At 41.8% G+C, this 26,043-nt stretch overlaps 1 protein-coding gene across 33 annotated transcripts in view; it reads right to left on the bottom strand.

Annotated features, from left to right (window-relative positions):
• MAP2 (microtubule associated protein 2) overlaps nt 1-26,043 on the bottom strand; it is a 232,167-nt gene that overhangs the window by 14,277 nt on the left and 191,847 nt on the right. For 24 of the 33 annotated variants that reach the window (XM_081015216.1, XM_081015194.1, XM_081015197.1 and 21 more), the window contains 4 exons: nt 23,938-23,999; nt 15,456-15,641; nt 14,320-14,473; nt 9,393-9,736 (listed from right to left, as the gene is read on the bottom strand). In XM_081015216.1, coding sequence (XP_080871342.1) covers nt 9,393-9,736; nt 14,320-14,473; nt 15,456-15,641; nt 23,938-23,999 — 746 coding nt within the window. The remainder of the gene's footprint in view (nt 1-9,392; nt 9,737-14,319; nt 14,474-15,455; nt 15,642-23,937; nt 24,000-26,043) is intronic. The other 9 variants (XM_081015202.1, XM_081015208.1, XM_081015218.1 and 6 more) reach the window with 1 other exon arrangement.

Here is a 26,043-nt window from a genome sequence, read left to right as displayed (position 1 = left end):
ATGATGGGGATAACTTTTACTAAAAAAAGGTGGCATTTCTATTAAGTATTTTAGATAAAGAGATCCCAAAAAATCTAAGAGAGGTATTCTTGTATGCAACCGCAGTGGCTCGTATACTTGTTGCCAAGGGATGGAAAGATCACGAGGCTCCAAAAATAACAGACTGGCAAATCAAATTACAGGAATTGGTGGAGACGGCTCAACTGACTAGTAAACTCAGAGAAAACTCAAAGCAAAAATTTGCAGAAAAATGGGATGGTTATAGAAGATATGTTCAAAAATACAATAATAGTTTTGACTCCATGCTAGCATTCAAGTGATAAAGGAACTAAAAGGAGGTGGACAACAATTAAGGATTTATTATGTTTTCAGATTGTATTGGAAAATTTATATAGAAATGTTTATTGTTTTGTGTACATTCGATTGTAAGATAAAATATATATAAAGGGACTTGACAGGAAGTCAAAGTTGAAGAAAAGATTTTGGAAGATAAAAGGGGGGAAAATATTTACTTTCATTATTATCATTTTGTGTGGGTGTGTGGGTGTCTGCACATATGTGTGTTTTTGTATGGAATGTTTGGGAGGAAATAAGATGGTAAATAACAAACTAAATATTGATGTATGTAATTTTTATTTCTTAATTATATTTAGTGGTAGTATGGTTGTATTGTTTTTTGTAACATAAAATCATTCAATAAAAATTATTTAAAAAATAAAAAATAAAACCAGAATCGCATTTGGGTAGAAACTGTTTCTCAGGCAGCTAGTCCTAGTCTTTATAACCCTGTACCTTCTTCCAAAAGGCAGAAGCTGAAAGAGATCATTTCCAGGGTGCGCACTATCCTGTGCTATCTCTGCAGCTTTCTTATGACACCTGGAAGCATAGATTTCATCCAAGGTGGGAAGAGTGCACCCAATTATTCTCTCTGCAGTCTTTACAACCCTGGACCCTATACCATACTACCCTAAAATATTTACCGTATTTTTCGCTCTATAAGACGCACCAGGCCACAAGACGCACCTAGTTTTTGGAGGAGGAAAACAAGAAAAAAAATATTCCGAATCTCAGAAGCTAGAACAGTAAGAGGGATCTCTGCGCAGTGAAAGCAGCAATCCCTCTTGCTGTTCTGGCTTCTGGGATAGCTGTGCAGCCTGCATTCGCCCCATAAGACGCACACACATTTCCCCTTACTTTTTAGGAGGAAAAAAGTGAGTCTTATGGAGCAAAAAATACGGTATATGTTTCTTTGATTGTCCTTGAATCTTCCCACCACAATTGCCATCCTCTCCTGCTACACCCTTTGAGAGCCACTGTTCTAAGCTCTTACTCCAGAAAGGAAGGGGAGTCAGAGGACCTTTAGCAGGTGCCAAAAAGAAGCTGATGGAGCAGACAATATAATTGATATGGTATACAATGAAGAGAACCACTTATATTCCATGTGTATCACTGGATTGTCTACAAAACTTCCATTTGAAAAGCAGCCTCCATCGAAACAACAAAAGACTATTCAAGCTTCCATGAGTACAAGAAGCAGGTGGAAGACTTGGTGTGAGAGCTTTTCAAATAGGAAATAACATCTCCCTCCCTCCCTCCCTCCTTCCTTGACTTCTTTCTATTGTTCTATTGTAATTATGCTTTCCACATTTTATGGCTGGGATAATATTCTTCTTCTCAAGTTTACAAGTTAGCATTTTATCTGCTAGATACAGATTGCTTTTACTTAACACCTTCCCAATTGCCAAGAAGAAACAAACAACTTTCATGAAAATTGTGTGATTGCACATTAACATGCACTGACTGCATTCTCTTTCTGTATTTTTAAAAATTGTAACACACAATAAGGTTTCCCTAGCAGTCGAAGGGGCTTATGAAATTGCATGGAAACATGAACAAGCACATTCTGCCTTCTATACTTCATGCCGAAGAGCAAGATGAAAGATAAGGAAGCAGGCTAATGTTGACATACAAAGGACTCTGCCAATGGGCAATGTTTAAAAGGAATTATTAAAATAATGAATAAGCCAAAAAGCAGATTGAAACGCATGTCATCATTCTACATATCTGGCTAGGCTTAAGTAAACAAAAATGTTTTTAGCAAGTGACAAAGAGAGTACAGTGAAGGCGTCTTGCCTGATGCAAATAAGCAGGGAGTTCCAATGTGTAGATGCTGCCCCACTAAAAGGTAAGTTTATTACAAATGCTTTACCACTGACCCATGGCCTTTCTTCCCCAATAGTCTGAAGTAGAAATTTGCCCTTCTTAATAACAATGCAACAGTGGCATTGCAACATCTATATTTTCAGGCAACACAGATGTGAAATAATACAAGTGCCATAAACTAAAATGGAAATGTTGAATGTGAAAGTCTGTGCTGTGGTACTCTTCTCATATATGCAGTCATCTGTAACTGCAGTGGTTTATCATATGTGGCTATTGTCTTGTCACTAGCAAATGTCTGTTCTGAGGTTTTTTTATCCTTTCTTTTATGGATGGAGATTAATCATAGAATCATAGAACTGTAGAGTTGGAAGGGACCTTGAGGGTCATTGAATCCAACCCCTTGCAAACTTAACAGCTGATGACTGGAATGGCCAAGGCAACTGTCATAAGATTTTTGAACAGTTGTGTATGTTATTTTAGGTGATTTGGTTATTTTAAAAACCTTGACAGGAGAGCGCTGACCCTCAAACATGAACCCTGGATCTAATTCCTGGAGAAGTGTGAGTCAGATGGATAACAAAAACCTCTTCCCAATTTCTGTCCAGCCTGCCTGTTGCCAGCAGCAAGGAATCGGCAACACCTCTGAGCAGTGGTCAGGAGGAAGAATTTGCTCCACAAATGCAGATTCAAGGGGCACAGAAAGTCCAAACTGCTGCAAGGTCTTGTGAAAGCCTGATTTAGAAATACAGTGCCCCTTGATTTAGAAATACAGCAAGCTCTTCAACTGGCATGGCACACAGGAAAGGTTCTTTTCCATCTCAGCTCCGACCTACGAGTCTGAATGAAACCTGCGTGATTCAGGCCTTTATCTCCTCATTTTCATCTGGACAGGAATTCTTGCTGGCCAAGGGCTTGGCCTACATCAGGCCCAGTTGTTGGCCAATTGCAGCCCTTGGAGTCACCACACCCACAAATTTATCGTTAGATGCCCCATTTTGTCTCACATCCTGTTCCAAAGCCTGAGATCCATTTTTACAGCATAGTTCCCTAGCGTTTGATTCTTACCTGCCCCGTAAAAGAACTCACCCTAAAGTATCAAAGTTCATAAAGAGCTTATTTAAAAGCTTTCCAGCTTTTGCACCCTATTCTCAATTCTCAGCTGACTTCTCAGCATAGAATCATAGAATCATAGAGTTGGAAGAGACCACAAGGGCCATCGAGTCCAACCCCCTGCCAAGCAGAATCCAGTGCATCTCCTGCACCTGCAACTAGAGCCAGAAGCAGTAGCAGCCATCGCCTGGGGGTTGGGGGAGTCCTGGCCTGTGAGGGGCTTAACATCAAGCTGCTTCAGCAACTTTCTGGACCAAGATTATTTCTTTGGGCATCTGCTGTGGCTCAGAGATTCAGCAGCACAGTGGTGGTTGGAACATCTGAGGACTTGCAGGGAGGGGTGGAAGGTTCTAGCACCTTTGCTACCTCTGTTCTTCCTACATCTGCCACTGGAGCCAGAATTTGTGAGGGTCAGGGGCTATAGCAGTTTCTCAGTGAGAGACAAACACCCGAATTTTTCAACTGCCAGTTCAAGGCCTGGAGTTTTCAGTTGCAGAGTGGCAGCTGGAGAACTAGGGAAGAGAAAACCTTTTTACACTTTTGCTAATAACTAGTGCACTATGGTCTATCTCTTGCATTTTAATGATATTGCAAGCCACCCTGCACTTTATTCTTAGACCATATATTCCAATCCACAGTTAAGCCTTCAAAACATTCTACTATATAAAACCAATGCTGGGGTGTTTAAAGTTTTTTTTTCCTCCTGTGCTTCTTTCACTGGGTTACTTCCTTCCTGTGCTCATGACATCTTCTGCAACTGGAGTTATGAGGCTGATTATATGCAATTTCCTGAAAGGTTTATGAAAATTCATGTACACCTCAGAGGCTATTATCCTCTGCATACGTGTGCATAACTTTCAATGATAATTCAGTCCCTAGGGGACCAATTCTGCCATCTTTCTTCACTCCAAATTCCCTTTGAAGTATATAGGACATGACACAGGCAGTGGAACTTTTAAGTTTAGTATGCACATAGAAAAAACCCATTAGATAGATAGATAGATAGATAGATAGATAGATAGATAGATAAGACTGCAGCAATGCAGGCAAGGAAGTCTGGGCTGAACCCCCAGGCATAGGCCCCAGTCATTATACAGATAGACTATATTTCTAAAGCTTCTGAAAAGATTTAGTTAATCACACTCAATTGGTTTCCTGAAGTCTGGTTTGACCAGGTAAAAGAGTAATCCCCTGGGAAGTGCCCAGTTCACATCTCACCTCAACTACAAAGCCACCTCTTGGGCTTTGCAATATGGGAATTATAAAACTGACCTCCCTGACAGAACTTGCAAGTCTTGGTGACAGTGTATTGTTATCATCGTGTTTCTATGTGGTCTTTCTATGTGGTCTTCAGGAAGCTCAATGGCATTAGGCTGTGAAAATGTGCCTGGCCCAAGGTCAACTAGTGAGTTTTGTAGCTTCCTGAGGGCTTTGAACTTGGGTCTCCCAGCACTATTAACAACGACACCACCATGGCTCTTTGTGAAATGCTTTGGGCACTGATATGTGCCCAATAACTGCTAAGTATTATTATTGTTCATTTCAAATGACAGGTCCATTTCCATTCCACTCCAGCTGTAAACTGAAAGTTGCTCAGGGAGAGTAGGGTGGCTTCAAAGGTTAAGGTACTACAAGATTCTATGTTCAGTCTTCAACATCTGCCATTCAAAGGATCAGGGAGCAGGTGATGTGAAAGGCCTCTGCCTGACACTCTGGAGGATTTTGTCCTGGCCTTCGAACTGAACTGAACACCCTAGAGAACCAAAGCCAGGCTACACGAACCATAGACTGATACAAATCCATATATTCTAATCTCTTGCTTGAGGGACATCAATGGCAACTGAGTGTATCACTTGTACCAAATAAGTCCCTCACATATCCCAAGCCAAAGGAAACATCATGCTAAAAGGCCAACTAGATGTTATGCTAAGATGACATCAGCAACCATCTCCCTACATGATATTCTGTCTTTCCCAAACTCCACTGCACATCATTGGCTGCTGCTGAGGAGTGGGAAACACAAAGCACTGTGATGTCAGGGTACAGCTAAGTTCCACAAGCCATTGTTATAGAGGAAGACGGTGCAGCTAAATGCACAGTTGCTGTTTTCAGCAGTAACTGCACGTCTTGATTCTTAAAAATCCAGGGTTCATTCTCACATTGGCAATCCTTTGAACACATTTTTGGCCACTTCTGAAAACTTGTGGATATGTGTTGTTGCTGTGATTAATATGAGAATCTGGGTCTGAGGAAGACCTGGTATTGTTAGCATCATCTTTGGCAGTGTCAGCTGCCTTGTAGCCAATTCTCTGTACTAATATGAAAACGTTTGCAGATTGGCAGGCACTGGTGTCATTTACACTACCAGATGGAGAGATAGGCGATATCTTTTATAATAGGGAAAGTGTTCTTTTCGCCACACAAGCTTGTACAGCACAGTTTCTGCTACTGTCCTGTTAACATATGAAGGGCAATCCTCATAACAGATCCCCATAGTGGGATTTGTTATCTCTAGAGGTTTTGTTTAGCTCACAGATCTCTCAATGAAAATAAGCATATTCCACTGATGGGATACATTTTCTTCTTTGGAATTAGTAGTGCATTGAGACACATCTCTTCATTTCCATAACAAGGAGGGGTGGGAGGGAAATAAAGATAAAATAAGGCTTGGCACACGTTGCAAAAATTCCCAATTACATTCCTTGGGACATCTTGCAAATCATTCATGCCGCCAGGTTGCTTCTGAATGCCCTTCCCTGCAGTGTTTTCTGTTCCTGACGGATAGCATGCTAAACTACTTCTGAAACCTATCAGACATGCCCAAGAGCAAGCAGCCTTAAAATTTTGCCAAGAATTGAATATTTTTACCCAGCAACCCCTTAAGAAGGAAAACAGGCAATTCTCTCCTGTTTAAGATCACAAGATGTACAGCCTCCTTGGCTTTTAGCCCCATATAAAACCAATGAAAAACTTATGGAGGCACAAATTGTAAGCTTGGCTGCAATGCCACCGTGTGAGGTACGATTCCCCAAGGAGACGAGGGAAAGTGTAAGATTCTCTTTGGTCTCTCCTGTCCAATTTTACTTGCTATGTACAAAGTCGCAATAGTCATGCTCAGCTGAATCACATAGTGCGCCTTTTGCTGAGGTGTACGACTGCAGAATACTGGAGTAGGGTCTGATTGGTTTTTGAATACAACATTATCTGCATGAAGATAGCTAGGATGTCAGAGTGACGAGGGCAATGCCAACTGTCCTAGGGCATGGGATTTTAATGCTGGGGACCATTCAAACAGGCAATCCTCAACTCACACTCTCAAGTGATGCACAATCCAGCAAGAGGTAAACCATGTGATTTGGATGGTAATATAGTCTGGCTCTGAGCAAGGAGATATTTCCTACTATGTAACAGTGGCAGTTTAGAAATTGTCTCTCTCTTTTCCACTATGTGAGTTACAGCCAGCCAATGTAAGCAGGATTCCCTGTCCAGGGGATAAAGGGAACTTAAAGCAACCTACTGTTACGGATTTATATGCCACTATACCTAAGTACATCTGCCTGTTTTGTCACAAAGCACAATGTGAAAAATGCTCCCATCAAGTTCTGTTAGAGAGGATCATTATTATAAAGTTTGAAATCTCATCTTCAGGTGGTATCTTCCGCTTGTTAAAAAAATGTGGCAGAAGTGGTTGGGTGGGTAAAGACATGATTTTAAATGGATTTGTTAGCTGATGAGTTTCTAATGAGACCTTTACAACTCTGTATTTCTACTTTGATTTATTTAACATTCAGACACCTCCTGCTGCTCTCTGTGTAAGCACCTCCAGAGCATGGTGCTGTCACAGTGCGACTCTGCTCCCCAGGACAGCTGCAAGCCAAGGATGGACTCTCAGCTACTAGGTTAACAGATGCCTCCGGTAAAAGGAGAAAATCTATCTCCAAATGACACTTTAGGGCCGGATATCTATACCCTTTCAGTAATTTTCCTGTCATACTTGCTTATGTTCAGGGTTTTCCGCTCCTTCCTCCTCCTGGAGTTATTACACTCAGCATGGCAATTTAAGGTCAGGTTATGAAACTCCAGCTGCCTTCTATTTGTTTCCATAAACTGACTTGCATAAAGCAGACTGTAGAAAGCAGTTCATTCCAACAGCTACAAGAGCCCCAGCCAGAAATGATATAGGAGAAGTAAAACTGAGGTTATTGCTACTACATCCTTCTGGGTTGGACTTACTTTCTAGAAAAGAGATGACAGAGGTTCAAGTCTTCCCGGAAATAAAATGGTGTGGCCTTGAAGGCTTCCCCTCTAACCTGTAGTTACTCAGTGCCAACGTGGATGATGCACTCTGTACTCAACCATGTATAGAGGACCTCAGTGAGAACTAGGCTATGGTGTCATAGGCACCCTGCTAATGGTGAGAGGAGACTTAGGGCGTGTCTACTTTCTATTTGTCCCAGGCCTAGAAAGCATGGGAGTGGTTTTGCCTTTGCTGCACCACTTTCCCCTGTAAAACCTGCTCTTTAATGCTTAATTGGTGAGAATACTTGGGGGAGCCAGTTGTCATGACGCCAGAGCTTTTAGACATAGGGAAAACTCTCTCAGAATCATCATATCCTCACACATTTCTCTTTGGCCTTCCCCTGCACATTCAAGCACTATGCACGCTCCTTCGTTGCTGGGATTGTTTCTTGGCAGTATGAGGGAAGGATAGACATCCCACACCCAGGGCAATTTTGGAGGCTTGTTCCACCCTCCTGCCACTTTTTCTACAAGAATACAAGGTCTCTATTATTGGAAGAATCTACTTTCCAGCCCTCCACATTTAGGTGTTTAGAATCCCCACACATGAACATCCCACTATTCCTGTTCCATGAGGCTCACACAGTGGTAGTAACAAGCAGAACCCCTTTGAAGCAGGCAAGTCCAGGCAAAGTCTACCCAAAGCTGTCAGGAGCCTGAGCTATTGATCATGCTACATCTGTAGAGAGCTGTGGCCTCATGTAGGCTAGCAAGAGCCAAGTTGGCTCTGCTTCCTTGTGGAAGTGACTATGCTGACTTAAAAGGCCTTTGTCGATCTTGTAGTCACTGATTTGTACGCTGCGGAGCAGACGTGGATACTACTCAGGACTCAGCTTTCCCACTTTCCTCAGACTTGGAGGGTTATAGCCTCACTCTGGGAAGGGTCAGATTGTACCTCCATTCCCTTTTTTTGTACCTTACACAGTGTAGTATGAGGGGCCAGATGCAGGGATCATGACACATTTTACAAATAGATAAACAGATATTGCTACCATATAGAACCACATGCAAGTTTCATGGAGAAGCACAGTGATCTGGAATGGATCCTGGCTAATCCTGCCCATTCTGTCACCTTTCCTTCAATGCAAATCATTTTCAGCGACTGTGTTTTCACACAGTATTAAAACACAAAATACTAAAACATAAAAGTTTGATCTAATAAAGAATGCAGTTTACCTATTGAGCAATCCTAATCATTTTTACTTGAGAGTTCCCACAGTTTGCAGTGGACCTTACTCACTAATAAGTAAGTATGTTTAGGATTGGAGTCTGAATTATTGGGGTGCACTTTACAACTGTAGTATTTGAAGGAACTGACCTATCCACATTTAATTAAAATAATATTATATTATTGAACATTTATTTGCTTTCTTTGCCTGGGCTTTCTAAGGCTCTGTTTTGTAAATACACCAGGTAGCTGCTCCTCTTATCTGGCCCTTGCCTTAATACAAAAATATTCCGATGGCATGTAACAAATATATATAACAGGCATTTTTTCATTCAGAAGCACTTCAATGATATAAAAAAGATAAAATTATAGTTGTTTTGAAAATATGTTTGTTTAGTCCACAAAAAGCAGCAGTAGTACATTTGATAAAAACATACCCCCCTCTCCAAAAAAGCCCTAGCCTAAAATGGCTTTGTTAAAACCCCAGAACTGACAAGTTTCCATCCCTCTTGGTAAGGAGATTTGAAGGAAGAGATCCACATTTGTATCTACCTTCTCCACTCCAGGCCTTTACTCCTCTCTATGAGACCCTGCATTCTGCTTCCAGTGATAATGCCTGAAACACTGGCTGTTATTGGAACAGAAGCCTTACCTGTCCCCCTTTAGGCTGATATCTGATGTTCTCTGTTGACCCAATTTTGGACCTGACATTCTTGAGATCAGGGAGAGGCTGGTTAATGAGCCGTAGTTGCTTCGGGGTAGCTGGAGATTTTGGAGGTGTGCGTATGATGGCAACTTTCTTCTCAGTGGACACCAGAATACCAGATTTGGGAGTACCTGGTGTATGGGGGGTTCTGGGGTAGCTGGGGGTCCCAGGAGTGCCCGGGGTACGGGAGGAATAGCTAGGTGGTGTCCCAGGAGTTATGGCGGTGGAACCCGGTGTAGTTGGGGTTGATGTGCCACTCTTTCCTGTCCGGCTTCGAATAGGCTCTGATCCTGTATTGGGGAAAAATTAAACCATGTTGCTGATATTTTCATGGAGCAGAGGACATCTATCTTATATTTCATGAGGGCACCTTGCAGATTATTCACTCTGCCGTGTTTCTGAAGACCATAAAGAAACGTGAGAATGAGCAATAACTTGCTAAATGAGAGCACTATGATATTCAAATCAGTTAATGTTCAAAGAAGGTAATTTAAAACCAACAAGGTTAGAGATACTAAAATAATTATTGCATGGTTCGTAGATCACAGGCTTATGGAGAAATCTATTATAAAAGAGTACACGTATTACTGCTGACCTGAACATTTTGCAGACATATGGTACCATCCTGTGTGGGACTGCATCACCCCTGCTTGCCCATTTTTCCTAGCTTGCTTTACCTGCCTGCCTGCCTGCCTCCCTTCATTTCATCTATGGGTTTTGAATGTTTGTGTCATTTGTACTGATACTGTTTTAGTGATTTAGTTGTATTTGTATATTCTGGCCGGTAAATTCTACTGAATTCCCTCATTTTTTGTATTATTATTTAATATCATACAGATACAGTGGTACCTTGGTTCTCAAACGCCTTGGTACTAAAGCAACTTGGAACTGAAAGACCGCAAACCTGGAAGTAAGTCTTCAGGTTTGCAAACTTTTCTCGGAAGCTGAACGTGCTCTCTTTGACTGTTACAATTCCGTTTTGAGTGCCACACTTCCGTTTTGAGTGTTAAGCTGAGATCTGTCTGTTTTCGCTATTTTTTGTGTTTTTGTTTTTGCGGCTCTTTTTTGTTTTGTTTTTGTGACTGTATGGAACCCAGTTCAGCTGCTGATTGATTACACTGGTCAACAACAAATTTGTTGTCTGCGTTTTTTCAGCTGATTTAGGATGAATCTGATGTGCTGAATCCAAAAATCACATTGGTTTTGCTCAATCAGGTCAAGTTTTTGAGCTATGGCCACATGTCTTTTTTTACGTTTTTGTTCACATGTACGCTTGTGTGGAGCATTTTAGAAGAAGTTGGTGGGGGTAAAATGCCTTGTCAAATAATTGTTTTGATTGGAAATGTTTATTTTAATGACAAGAAGTATTCAGGTCCGATAGTTCTGAGCGATTACCTCAAAAAGGGATCAGTTTGAAGTCATAAAACCTCGAAATCTTCCATAAATTGGTCCAGCAAAGCATAAAGTTGGAGGATCAAAACTAAGTTAATGGGGCAGCGGCCCCACAAAGTATCCTGATCTTCAATCAGCACGTCGTCCTGTAGCTCATTGTGATGAAATTCCATTGCCTATCTTCGGAGAACTTCCTGACATTAGTGACGACGATGCCTCCAGTGTTGAAGGACATGAAGAAGAAGAAGTGGTTCTTGAAGATGATGCTCCACATCCATTTTCCCATCTAGAATGATCTAGTTCGCGACCTCAGCTTGTCAAAGGACTTTGCCGAACTGTTGGCATCCAGATTGAAGGGAAAAAACCTCCTCTCTGACAGTGCTCGCATCAGCTTCTTGCGCAACAGGCATCAAGAGTACCTCCGTTTTTTCTCGGAAGAGAAGGACTTGGTGTACTTTGCAGATATTGCGCAGCTTCTGCTCAAGCTTGGAGTGCCACAGTACAAACCCAAAGATTGGAGACTGTTCATTGACAGCAGCAAGCGATCACTGAAATGTGTTCTGCTACACAACGGCAACCAGTTTGCCTCTATACCCCTGGCTCACTCGAGTACACTGAAGGAGAACTATGAAGCGGTGAAGTATGTGCTGGAGAAAATTGGTTATGATCAGCATAAGTGGTTTATTTGTGTTGACCTGAAGATGGTGAACTTTTTGTTGGCACAACAGTCTGGCTTCACCAAGTACCCATCTTTTCTGTGCATGTGGGATAGTAGGGACCGTGCTCAGCATTACACGAAGAAGGACTGGCCTGTGTGGGAGGAATTGGTGCCTTGCAAAGAAAGGAACGTCATCAACTACCCTCTGGTGGACAGAGACAGAATACTCTTCCCACCGCTGCACATCAAGCTCGGCTTAATCAAGCAGTTCACCAAGGCTCTGGACAAGGATGGTGACTGCTTCATTTACTTGTGCCATGCTTTTCCAGGATTGACCATGGAGAAGTTGAAAGCTGGCATCTTTGACGGTCCTCAGATCCGTCAGCTCATCAGAGATCCAGAGTTCGGAAACTCAATGAACGAAGTGGAACTGGAAGCGTGGAAGGCCTTTGTTCTGGTAGTGAAGAACTTTCTTGGCAACAATAAGGCCAGAAACTACGCAGAACTTGTCAACAACATGCTGACTGCTTTCAGAAACCTGGGCTGCAACATGAGCGTCAAGATGCACTACCTATTTTCACATATGGACCGGTTTCCTGAGAACCTGGGTTCAATGAGTGACGAGCAGGGGGAGAGATTCCATCAGGACATGAAAGAGATGGAGACCAGGTATCAGGGTCGCTGGGTCATGATGGCTGACTACTGTTGGACTCTGAAGAGAGACCTCCGTGCTGCTGAGCATTCCAGGAGTTCCAAGAAACACAAGTTCAAGCCCTGAAGTTTGAAAAATGGTGAAGCAACATGCAATTTACGTGTACTTACCTTTATCAATGCCCACCATTCAGTTTACAGAAAACCTGACCTGATGGAGAGAAATGGATGCCATTTCCTGATTCAGCAGTGCAAAAATACCCTAAAGCAGTTGTAGAAATCTAGACAACATTCAAAAAGTAAAAAATTGTTGCCCAGTGTTATGTGACTGCAGTACATTGTTTACTGCTTTCATTTTATGGATTAATGGTCTCGTTAGATAGTAAAATTCATGTAAAATTGCTGTTTTAGGGGTTGTTTTTAAAACAGATTAATCCATTTTGCATTATTTTCTAAGGGAAAGCTTGCCTTGGTTTTGGAGTGCTTTGGTTTTGGAACGGACTTCCGGAATGGATTAAGTTTGAGATCACCTTACCTCACATGTGCCTACTCAACCACTTTGATCAATGGAATTTGCACGACTACAGGTGCCACATAGTACTTGTTCAGCACCTGTAAGACCTCGATCATTTAGTGCAGCAGCACCTGCAATTTGGAACTCCCTGCCTATTGAGATCAAGCAGACGCCTTCACTGTACTATTTTGAGACCTATTCAAAACATTATTGCACAGACAAGCCCACCCAGGTTATTAGAAAGGGCTCACCCATGCTTCTACTTATCCAAGTGGTTTTCTCCTTGTCCCGCTCCTTCCCCAGGGAAAACCTGCTCTTTAGTGATACATAAACAACAATCTGGGGCGGAAACCTTCAGATTTCCCCTGCATAAAGCAGAGGTTGTGTGGATAAGCCCATAGTTGAGGTAATTTTAACCTGTTTTAGTATTTTAGTATTTTAACACTTCTATGTTTTAAAGTGTGGTTATATTTTTTTTCTTGATTTTATGGTTTTATCTTTTTTTGTAAACCACTTTGAGGTTTTTTACAATTAAGTGGTGTATAAATTTTATGAAATAACTAAATAATATATTAATATATTTTTAAAGACTATCTACCTCTCTATCTCTCTATTCTTGCGAATTCAACAAGAATGTGGCCTAAGTAGATCTTAAACTCCTTACAAGGTTAACTTAATATCCTCAAAGGAATATAAATAAGAACCTAACTTCTTCTCAGAGTAGAGTCACTGAAATTAATTTGTTAGTCATAGCCATTCATTTCTATGGGTCTACTCTGACTAAAACTTGGTTGAAAATAAAGGATGTTTCCCCACTCTTCACTACTAAATAATCACTTTATTTAGTAATAACTCACTTTATTCTCACAGCAATACAGAAAACCAATCTAGCATCTATTTCCAGGTCCATACACTATGGAGCAGTTGCAGCAACAGGGGTCTCCCCCCCTCCAACAGTTTATGTAGCTTTCCCTGACGGAATGCACACATGCAGATGGAGACTATGCCTGCGTGGAAACTTCCTCTGCTCACCCCCTTTCAATCTGCTTCTGGTTCTGGGACACAGTGGTGCAGGAGAGGGTGAAGCACCGGTCCTTCACTTGCCTAACCTGCCTCTTCCTCCTCTTCTCCCAACCCATCCTGTGCTCTACCCTCCAGTGCTGAAGCATCCCCTGCCTCTGATTCTTGCCTTCTGACTGGTACAGGTCCTCACAAGCCACTGCCTTCCAATCCCAAGTCAGACTCCAGCCCCCATTTTCCCGGTGCACACTCGCCAGCGTCCTGCCAGTCCCTGACATGATGGAAGGGATGGGATGGTGGATAGGTTATAGGTGGTTCAGTATTAAGCTAAGGGGCATTCTGGGGTGTTGGTGTAAATGAGTGGAGAGAACGTTCAGGAGAAATGTTGTGTGTTAGGGAAACCAGGATGCTGAGCAAGAGCTTCGGGGTAAGAGTAGAGGGGGATATGAGAGTGTGTAAATTGGAGTGTAACTCTGGCGACCAGCATACATTTTTTCTGTTGTAATTTGTAAATAGTATAAAAGGGTGTATTATACTGTATCATTTTGATATGCACAGAGACCTCAAGAGATTTACACAAAGTGCACCTGCAGGCTAAAGAAAATGTGGAGGGGGAGTTAGAGGGTACAGAAACCTACTGGTGGTCCGTCGCATTGATGAAGAGATGGTGCTGTTCAGGGAGAAAGAATTTTCATCTCGTTCTCTGTCTCCTGACAGGCCCCTCCGGGTGGGTAGAATAGAGGAAGGTCTTGGTAAAGAGGAACGCTTTTCTGGACTCTTGGTTACACCGTCCTAGGAGAAACAATAGAAATTGGCTTTTTTTACTTTTAATTTTTTAAAAAACGGGTAAAATGCAGTTGTTGTGATGACATTTAATTTTCCAGCAGTTTCTCCCCAGCAAGAGCTTCAAACTATGTCAAGGTAAGGAAGATCAGATCAAGCCTAGACAGATTAATTTCCAGCCCCCATGCACCTAGAGGTGAGATTATTACCTCCAGAGGGGATCTAACATGGATTTAACTTTGCTTACAGCATACCAAAGTGAGATGATACAGGGAAAACTAAGTAATTTGGCAGGCTGGGGTAGGGGAGCATAGCTGATTTTAGTTTGGCTATGACTACACTAGTATCAGTCTCAAGTCTGCAGCGAAAAGTCAAAAGGACACCCCCACCTGTAATATTTAGGCCTCATCCTATTGTAGTCTTATGGCAAAAAGCTTATTAGGTTTGTGAACTTTGGTTTGAACCAACTAACAGTTTTTAAGAGTGGTTAAAGTGGTATGACAGACACATCACTGCCTTTTTGCGTGCATGCATTTCTTTGGCAACAGTTGCCCTTAATCAAATGGTGCTTGCGTGTTTTTGAGAAAAAATGTTTTAAAATGTTTTAAAGTTTGCAAAACTTGCTTACCCGAGGCAATAATAACTGAACACACTACCTCCAGCACTGAAAAGTATAATGTTTCTCCAGCCTAAATTGGATTTATAATGGATGGATTCCTAGGGTTTTAATCAAACCCTGGGAAGGGAAGCATTCCAGTTCAGGATAGGAGCTAATTATGGGTCCTGTAATAAGAAAGGCAATATCTGACAGTGTTTTTTCTTGAATTCAACAGGGGGAAGTTTGTTCACTCCTGCTCTACAGCTCTTTTGTCAGTGTGAACTATTTGTGTTCAGGAGAAGGGCAAGGGGAAGAGAGTGTAAGCAAACAGATCAGAATCCACCTCTGGCCCTTTCTTTGCTATCACTGACTACATTTACTCTGCTGCCTTACCTGAGCATCTGTTTTTGAATATGGCAAGCAGTCTCTTGGGCCTGCGGAAGAGGGCCTGGCAAAATAATTGTCTGCATCAAGCAAAGCTTTTTTAGTAGAACTTAATGAGCAAGCTGAGCTGGGTCTTGGAGGAAGCAATGACTTTGCTCTAACCTTTGAGGCAGGAATCTTTGACAAAGAAGAAGTCTAGTCATGAGAAAACAAACAGAAGGAACACAACGTGAACATGGACAATGGTGTAAACAGAAAATGCATGCAATATGGAAAACAAACTGCAAAACAAAACTTCTTTTTAAAAAATCACCATGTGTGCATATCCTAAGGTACACATGTATAAATGAGGCTGTTTTATTGCTTTTTTTAAAAAGTAATGTGAATAAAGAGATTGGGAATATTTTTCAGATTTCAAACATGATCTTTTACTGTTGTTCATAAGCATAAGATATGGTCAGGCCACTGGTTCATCTAAGGCTGTCCACTTTGCCGGGCAGTGGCTTTCCATGGCTTAGGATGGGATTATCTCAGCTCCGCTATCTGAGAGATCTCCAAGTGTCCTGATTTTCCAGGGACAGTCCTGGAATTACAAAAGCCACCCAAGCTTCTGATTTGATCTCAGAATGTCCCTATTTTCCCTGCTAGAGCATGAGCCAGCGCTTAATCTGGGCAATGGTGATGGTGGTGGCAGAGAGGAAGCATCCCGTGGCCCCTCCTGAAAAGCAGGTGAGGAGGAGAAGAGGCTGCAGCCGCCAAGGCCCAGCCTCAGGTGACATGCCGGCTCTGGGGGGGCAGGCAGAGGGCAGGGCTGCCCAGGGCAGGAAGAAAAAGGAAGCAGAGCAGAGTGCAAGGAGTCTTGATATGGGGAGTCAAGGAGGGTCACTTGGGGGAGAGTGAGAACTGTCCCTATTTTCATCTGAGGAATGTTGGAGGGTATGTAAGAAGAGTCTGTACCAAAGGCTGAAGTTGGGCATTCAAAGCAAATGCTCCACCTACTGGGCCACAGTCTTCCTCCAGGCCCAGGCTGATAAAAAACTTTATTACTAATGATTGTAACATTTAGTTTCAAGTTATTGTTATCTTCAGGATGCCCAAATTGCTAGAAGCTGCATCAGAAATACATGTGTGTGTGTGTTTGTTTTTTAAATATGGACAAGAAGTGACAACCTAACATACAAACCACTTTGGGAGTGGACACTGATTTTTAATATGTAAAAGTGTAAATAAATAAATAAAAAGAAGAAGTGTTTCTTCTTTTTAGTGCCAAAATGGATTAAATTTCATATTTTCTAGTTTAACTCAATTATGCTTTAGGCCTACTAAATAAAAGCTGATAAAATTTGAAAGAACTCCCTTGCCGCGGATGAAATGCTGATTAATTTTTTAAAACTTTTCGATTTTCCCGTCAAAATTCCTACTAGGTATTATTTTCTTTATGTCAATGACAGAACACTTCTGTTGGTAGAAATCTGAAGATATTGGACAATGACAGAATTTGGGAATGTAAATGCAAAAACTGAAAATGTATACACATCTACAGATGAAATGACAAACACTAAAGACAAAATCTTAAAGAAACAACAGCAGCAAAACTGTTATCCACCACCAGAGTCATCAAGTAGAATCCCATTTCAGTTTTATGTATCTATAGCTATATATAGACACCACTTTAAACATGCTGTGTTTTTGCAAATGCAAAACGCAGGTACAGCTCATTTCCTCATTGCTGCAAATGCAGAACGCAGGTCCGGCTCATTTCCACCCAGCCATCCACAGAAGAAGAGATGTCTATGCAGTCATGTATGTAAAAATTTTTAAAATCTGATCCCATTGAGATCCCAATATGAAATTTTGCAGGTAGCTTTTGAAATATTAAATAATCAATACATTTTTTGAATTTTTAAATCATACTAATTTTTAAAAAGATGGAGCCAGCTTGTTTTCTCCTGCTCTGGAGGGTAAGACTCAAACCAATGGATTCAAGTTACAAGAAAGGAGATTCCAACTAAACATAAGGAAGAACCTTCTGAAGGCAATAACTGTTTGACAGTGGAACGGACTCCCTCAGAGGGTTGTGGACTCTCCTTCCTTGGAGGTTTTTAAGCAGAGGTTGGATGGTCATCTGTCAGGGATGTTTTAGCTGAGATTCCTGCATTGCAATGGGTTGGACTAGTTGAACCTTCCAACTCTATGATTCTATAGAAAGCCATATGATGTTTTCTGACCTGTTCGGGGAAGTTTTTAATGTGTGACATCTTAGTGTATTTTTGGTCTTTGTGGAAGCCGCCCAGAGTGGCTGGGGAAACCCAGCCAGATGGGCGGGGTACAAATAATAAATTATTATTATTATTATTATTATTATTATTATTAGGAAGAAGAGGGTTTGTTAAGCCTTCACAGCTAAGAGCGAAGGATGGGGCCTGCCCTCCACGACTTGATCCCCTTTCGGAGCAATTTAAGGCAAAGAGACTTTGTCCCCCTTTAGAGCCATGTAAGGCACCACAACTTTTGGCAGCAATTCTGTACATTAATTATATGTTAATTATGCATTGTTAATTGGTACCTTGGCAGTCTCTGTGGTACAAAAGCCAAACAATTTGTTTCAACATGACTGAACATGAGCATAATTTAAAAGCTAAAGCACAGAATGAACTCAGGCTTGCTAGAGAGGTTGAAAGCAACAAAAAAGGCTTTTATGGGTATGTTCGTAGCAAAAGGAAGAACAAAGAAACAGTGGGGTCACTCAGAGGAGAAGATGGTGAAATGCAAACAGGGGACACAGAAAGAGCTGAACTCCTCAATGCCTTCTTTGCCTCAGTCTTCTCCGATAAAGAAAACAATGTCCGACCTGAAGAATTTGGAGCAAATGATTCAGCAAAGGAAACACAGCCCAGAATAACTAAGGAGATAGTACAAGAATACTTGGCTAGTTTAGATGTATTCAAGTCTCCAGGGCCAGATGAACTGCATCCAAGAGTATTAAAAGAACTGGCAGATGTGATCTCAGAACCACTGGCAGTCATCTTTGAGAATTCCTGGAGAACAGGCGAAGTCCCGGCAGACTGGAGGAGGGCAAATGTTGTCCCTATTTTCAAAAAGGGGAAAAGAGAGGACCCAAATAATTACCGCCCAGTCAGTCTGACATCAATACCAGGGAAGATTCTGGAGCAGATCATTAAGCAAACAGTCTGTGAGCACCTAGAAAGGAATGCTGTGATCACCAATAGTCAGCATGGATTTCTGAAAAATAAGTCATGTCAGACTAACCTGATCTCGTTTTCTGACAGAATTACAAGCCTGCTAGATGAAGGGAACGCAGTGGATGTAGCCTACCTTGATTTCAGCAAGGCATTTGACAAGGTGCCTCATAATATTCTTGTAAAGAAGCTGGTAAAATGTGGTCTTGACTATGCTACCACTCAGTGGATTTGTAACTGGCTGACTGACCGAACCCAAAGGGTGCTCATCAATGGTTCCTCTTCATCCTGGAGAAGAGTGACTAGTGGGGTGCCACAGGGTTCTGTCTTGGGCCCGGTCTTATTCAACATCTTTATCAACGACTTGGATGATGGACTCAAGGGCATCCTGATCAAATTTGCAGATGACACCAAATTGGGAGGGGTGGCTAACACCCCAGAGGACAGGATCACACTTCAAAACGACCTTGACAGATTAGAGAACTGGGCCAAAACAAACAAGATGAATTTTAACAGGGAGAAATGTAAAGTATTGCACTTGGGCAAAATAAATGAGAGGCACAAATACAAGATGGGGGACACCTGGCTTGAGAGCAGTACATGTGAAAAGGATCTAGGAGTCTTGGTTGACCACAAACTTGACATGAGCCAACAGTGTGACGCAGCAGCTAAAAAAGCCAATGCAATTCTGGGCTGCATCAATAGGAGTATAGCATCTAGATCAAGGGAAGTAATAGTGCCACTGTATTCTGCTCTGGTCAGACCTCACCTGGAGTACTGTGTCCAGTTCTGGGCACCACAGTTCAAGAAGGACACTGACAAACTGGAACGTGTCCAGAGGAGGGCAACCAAAATGGTCAAAGGCCTGGAAACGATGCCTTATGAGGAACGGCTAAGAGAGCTGGGTATGTTTAGCCTGGAGAAGAGGAGGTTAAGGGGTGATATGATAGCCATGTTCAAATATATAAAAGGATGTCACATAGAGGAGGGAGAAAGGTTGTTTTCTGCTGCTCCAGAGAAGCGGACACGGAGCAATGGATCCAAAGTACAAGAAAGAAGATTCCACCTAAACATTAGGAAGAACTTCCTGACAGTAAGAGCTGTTCGACAGTGGAATTTGCTGCCAAGGAGTGTGGTGGAGTCTCTTTCTTTGGAGGTCTTTAAGCAGAGGCTTGACAACCATATGTCAGGAGTGCTCTGATGGTGTTTCCTGCTTGGCAGCGGGTTGGACTCGATGGCCCTTGTGGTCTCTTCCAACTCTATGATTCTATGTTCTAGAAAGTTGTGACCTTTAAATAAGGTGTCCAAAGTTTAGTTAAACACACACACACACACACACACACACACACACACACACGACCAAACCTTTAAAGGGGGCAGAGCAGCCATGTTTCTTTATTCACAGGTCTGTCCTATTTACACGCAAGGGAGAGATGGTGAGGTGGGCCTAATTTTTCTAACTAAAGGAGCATGTAGGACGGTCTGAATGTTGTCACTTCTGTCATCTTAGGTGGCTGATTTAGGCCACCTTCCTCTCCAGTCCAGCTCACCTCATGTCAGGCCAGGAGAAAAATGCCTGCAGTGGTAGCATAAGATGAAAGCGTGGAGGAGTTCAGCTTTTGGCAATCTGAACGCACCATTTGTTTTGTTTAGTGTGTGTGTGTGTGTGTGTGTGTGTGTGTGTATATATATATATATATATATATATATATATATATAAAGACACCCCTCATTTATTTGAGAATGTACTTAGAAAAAGGGAAATCTTTTTGCAGTGGTTGTTCCCCAAGATTTTTCCTCAGACAAAATAAAAGTTTATGCTAAAAATGGGCCAGAAATATCAGGTTTTTTAAATAAAACTTTGGGGACTCAGGGGAATTATATATATATATTACTACTGAGACACTCGCGCACCTCAAAATAGAAGGGGTGACAACTACAGGTGATATCCAAGTAACTCATGCTCAGAGTAAACCCATTAAAATCAATAAACTTAAGTCAGTTGATTTCAATGGATACATTCTGAGTGTGACTAATGTTAGCTAACACCTCTATTTTTGGACAATGTGCAAAGTGTATATTTTCTTTTAACAATTCAGCAAAATGACACAAGTGAGAACTTTCATTAACATTGCTCCATTGAGTCATCAATTTATCACAAATCTGGCTCTGGCTCTAAGCATTTAACAATATTGATTCTTAATGGAGTTCAGAAACTTTAAAACAACATATATAGGTACTTGTTAATCAGCAGCCTACATCCCATTTTCCAGTTGATTTTCATTGTGCAGAGAGATAAACATGTGAAGGGGGTGGGGCGACAACTGTCTGTACGGCACACTAGCGAAAGAAGCTATGATGTCCTTTTTTTACAGGAGTACCTATTTGCAAAACAGCAATGAAATAGCTCCCTGTTAGAATGGTGTACTTTGAATTACAGTTCTCTCTCACTCTATGGCTGTCAGCTGAATAAATGGATGAACTGCCACCCAGCTCAACCCCCCACAAGCAAACCCCATCCACTCTTTTGCATTGATTCCCTCACAGCCAAATACTACTTTCTCTCCCCTCATAATTTTTCCTCTCATTGTTCCTTTCTCTTTTCCTCCCTGCTGCCTATGAACATGCTATTACAACAGAGGAGAAAAAAAGGACAGAGGAGGTGGAAGGCTGTAGACAGGATGAGGTAGGAATCACAATGTGTGCTGGTTTCTTAGAAAGTAGCCAAAAATGTGTAGTGTATTCCATATATCTACAGTTCCTCCTTCTCTCCTTTCACGCTGTGGCCAGAGTTTTTAAACAGTTGAGAGGTATAAGTAGAGAGAGGGGAATGAGTCTTTCTTCATTTTTCCTTCTCTCTCCTTCAAACCTGCCCCATTTCAAGCTTTGCTACCTGAAATGCCTCTTCATGGGGTGGTGGGAGAGGTGATGAGGGAGGAAATAATGAGGGTTGGCAACCAGTAGCCAAGTGGCCACTCTGCCTGTTAAGGTTGCTGCACTAAGACCTTGGATAAAGTCCACTTGGTCCCTGGCCACGCAGGCATTTGAGGAGGATAGGTTGCTGATGCAACGCACTGTGACTAGGCAACCACACGATTCTTTCCACTGAAAACAATCACCTTGTGAAAGGGATGTGGACGCAAACTCGCAGTTCTACTGAACTCATGAGACTTGATCCAAGGATCAAGGATGTGTGACAATAGCTCCAATTGGTGAATGGGTACCTGCATTCCCATCCATACAAACAGATGGACAGGAAAGTGTATCATGCAGGGTTGTCCATGCACTTGCCCTTGTGACTCAGGAGGTCTGCACTTGTATACAACTAGGTCAGTAGTTCTAGCATGCATGTTAGCATGGTATACTGGTTTACATGCTTGGAAGCTCAAATGCTGCCTCTGTTATTTCACCTAGGCACTGAGAATATTCTGTTCTTTAGGGATGTAGGAACTGAGAGCACAATACGCTGCTGCCATGAAAGATACACCAGTGGAACTCCCCTGATACTGCCAAAACGGGGCAGAGCTGTTGGTGGAATATGGATGGCACACTGAAGGGAGCACATTTATGCTGTATCCTGCATTCCTTTGATACACAGCCATGCCCCAATGGTGTAAATTTACACCAGCCCTGACGTGGCAGCCCCAGACCTTGATTTTACCAGGACAAGAATAAGCTTTTAAAAAATGAGCAGCCCCTGCATAAATGGCTGTCCCCATGCCTCAGCCATGTCACCATGATAGAGCACAGGATATTGTGTAAGTTAGCACAGGATATCCTTCATTTAAGATGACCACAATTCAGATGACAGGGTATGTGACATGGGGATACACCTCTCTGGATCTGAACCAGAGATCTCCAGTATATAAAGCATAAGCTCCTTCAACAATTGCTCTGCTCCTAGTGTCTATGACTGGGACTTGAAGCTAGGGCAAATGTCATGTGCTGTTTCTGATTGCTGAAAAGAACTGCTCGGTGGTGCTTGCAGTCTTGGGGGCACCCTCTCTTCCACCAACATGGCATTTCCCCTACATGAATGTAAAGACTGAGTGAGGACATATCTTCCCCTTTCCTCTAGTGGGCTTCAAATACCTGTCTCTTGCTTCCCAGTCTCATGCATGCCCTATGGAGCGAGCCACTGGAGGTGGTTGCTGCTTCAGTGTGCATCTTGATCTATTGCAGCGGTTCTCAACCTGTGGGTCCCCAGATGTTGTTGGACTACAACTCAAAGCATCCCTGAGCTCTGGCCTTGCTAGCTAGGGGTGATGTGAGTTCAGCAACATCTGGGGACCCACAGGCTGAGAAAGGCTGATCTGTCGGCTGCTTCTGGGTGCGACTTGCACCACTCTCCCAGGAGAGCTGTGCATGCTTTCTGAAGAACCCTTGAGCAGGAAGCTATGTGGTAGCTGCACTGTGTGCTTTCTCCTTTCCTCCCCTTTCCATGTATTGAGCCCATGAGAAGTTTGAACCCGTCTGTAGGGATACCCGGGGACACACAGTGATGGGGCTGTTGCTGACTCTGCTGCTGGGGCTGAAGGAAATGGAGTGCTGTGACATTGATCTGTGGGATGTGTGTATGGTGATGCAGGGAATGTCCCCCATCTTAGTGAATTAAAGGATCCCTCTGTGTTTGAGTGGGACATGGGATCTTGTCCTTCATCAGTGTTTCCTGCTGCTTCTGAATTTTCTACTTATGTGTTTTCCCACTTTCCTCCCAGGTTGAGCAGTGAACGTGGTGGTGTATCTTCAGCTCAGTGTAAAGCTGGTATGGGATTGCTCTCATATAATGACCCTGGCAAACTGATTTCTGGGTCAAAGTAACTGAAACTGGGAATGCAGTGCTAGCCCACTTACCTGGGAGTAAGTCCAATTGAATTCAATGTGGCTTACTTTTAAGCAGACATACCGTAGTTCAGGTTGCCCTTTAAATCAGATTTAAATGCAAGTACTTCCATTTAGGGGGAAAGTAAATTGGTCTCCTCCGCACTGGTAGATGGAAGTCAATTGGTAAAGAATAGTGCAATTGAGGTTATTGTGGTTGTACCATATTAAGTGAATCGAAAATTAAATACATAGTTTAGTAGCTTAATATGTTGCCAATCTCCATTCTACAGTGTGTACCAATTAGGAAGTTTTAATAATATATGAGTAATTCTGAAAATCAACTGTCTTAAAACTGGCAAATGGTTCCTAAAAGATTTTCACCTGTCTTTCAGATATGACCATAAAACCACCTGGAATACAAAAATGAGTGTGAAAACATGAATAAAAAAGAAAACAAGTCTACTCACTGAAAGTTTTTCCTTTGCTTGCTTAAACACCCCAGGACCTTGGTTTGTTTCACCACCAGCAGCTATTAGGTACACAGAAAGAAAAAGACCCTTAATGGTAATTTCAAACTCACCCTTAACATATTCAGTTTGAATTGCCATGCAATATTAAGACACAAATGAATTCATTATTAGCAATAGCTAATGCTAATTAAAAAAACAAATTCAAACTAGCAAATAAAAAAAGGTTATCTGGTTTTCTCTGTCTTGGGCAAGGATGTAGAAAGCTTTCCAAGGTAACGTGAGTTCTGGATAATTTTGGAATCTTTTTCAGGCAATCAACAACCATAATATCATAGTATCTTTCTCTGCCCTTTTGTGAACATGGGATGAGCAGGGAAACCCCGCTACTCAGATTTTAAAATAGACTCACATTATTTGATCATGATGAATCATAACCCTGGACCGGACCAAGGGCCCAGTTCAGAATCCACAGTTGGTAGTTTGAAATCCAGTGTGTGCAATATATGCTTGTATAATGAAAAATCATTCCACAAGGTCACTAAAATGATGATGAAGAGGGAGGAGCAAGCAAGATAATCTGCACTCCCCCCCTCCCCATCCCCAAGTTTACTTCCTGGTATTTATAAAACATGCATAGAGCTTGAATGTGCTCTGCTATTTTGATCATCCGCTGATAACTGAGCTGTATACACATTGTTAATAACAGTAGCAGGTAGTGTAGTTTATGAAATGCTTGCTAAGGCAGCTGTTGGGCAAAAGGCATCTTTGAGTCTTCCATTTGTTAAACTATTTCAAATTTTAGTTGAGGCACCTATGGTTGATTCTCATTGGCCTAGGCAAATGTGGCAAGACTTGTTTGCCTACAGTTCCAATGGTTTGAACTCAAGTTTATTGCCAACATGACTGCACTTTTCCTTTGATATGTGACCCTCACTTAAATAACATCCTACCTAAAGACAGATGATAATTTGTAGCGGAGAGTATCAAAGCAGAAGACAAAGGAAAGAGTTTCAGTCAAAAAATATCTGGCAGAGAATGTTCAGTACAAAATGCCTGTATAATTCCCCCCCTATAAATTCTGCTGCTGTTCACCTTTCCCCATAACAGATACCTCTCCTTTTATTAGACTCCAATCATCCACTGCCAACCAATAATCCAATGCTCTGAAATGGGGGCAAGACACCTTTATTGCTGACTTACCTGAAAGCATAACAACTCCTCCATCTGAACAATGAACCTGGATCATGACTTCACCCTATCCTTTGGAGTTTGGCTAACAGTTTAATCATGCAAGAAACATATTTACTCCTGGGGCATACACCATGAAATTTAAGGTGATTAAGACAAACCTAATACATGTTTGACCCAGTTCACATAGCCTGAGCTGATGCCCGTTTGCCCTATGATATCAATGTTGTGATGTCACAAAGGAAGAACAGTCTTACATTTTCAACCAATCAAAGTGTGAAGTACAAATTACGACAATGTTTGGATGGTAGTGGTGACTTAAAATGCTTTCTAAAATAATTCCTTTCTTTTCTTTTCCATTCTGTGTATTGAGAAAGAAGGAAAACCACTCTGAATCAAAATCTGGAACAACTGCAGGTATACTTGATTTTATGAATTAGTTTCTTTTTCTAGAACCTAAGCTCTATTACCATTCTTAACGCCAATCCTTCGCATGTTTACACAGCAGAAAGTCCCACTGACAAATTTAATGGGACTTACATTCCATGTAAATATGTTCAAAATTACTACTATAGAAAAATATACCTGCTAGTGACCTTTGAATTTGCTTACCCATACGAGAAAAAGAGAATATGAGAAATGTTTTATAAAAAACTAAGAGCATTCTGAAGAACCCATGATTTGCAATTACCACTTCTTTCATCAAAATTCACAATTTTAAAACAAGGACATTAACAACATCAGCTCACAATCCTAGCATTTGAGAGACTTATCTTTTCCTGCTTAGAAATTCGCAACTGGAAAACTGGGTAAAATCCATCAGAAACAAATACAAGGCTGGCCTAATACAGTCAAATAATCTGCACTCTTTTCATGACTAAGAGAAGAGCACTGGCTACCAGCTTCCCAAGATCT

The sequence above is a fragment of the Podarcis pityusensis genome (assembly GCF_964106645.2).
Source record: "Podarcis pityusensis genome assembly, chromosome: 1".
Classification (NCBI taxonomy): Eukaryota; Metazoa; Chordata; class Lepidosauria; order Squamata; family Lacertidae; genus Podarcis; species Podarcis pityusensis.
Note: the sequence above shows the minus strand (reverse complement) of the source record. Positions and strands in the feature narration are given on the sequence as shown.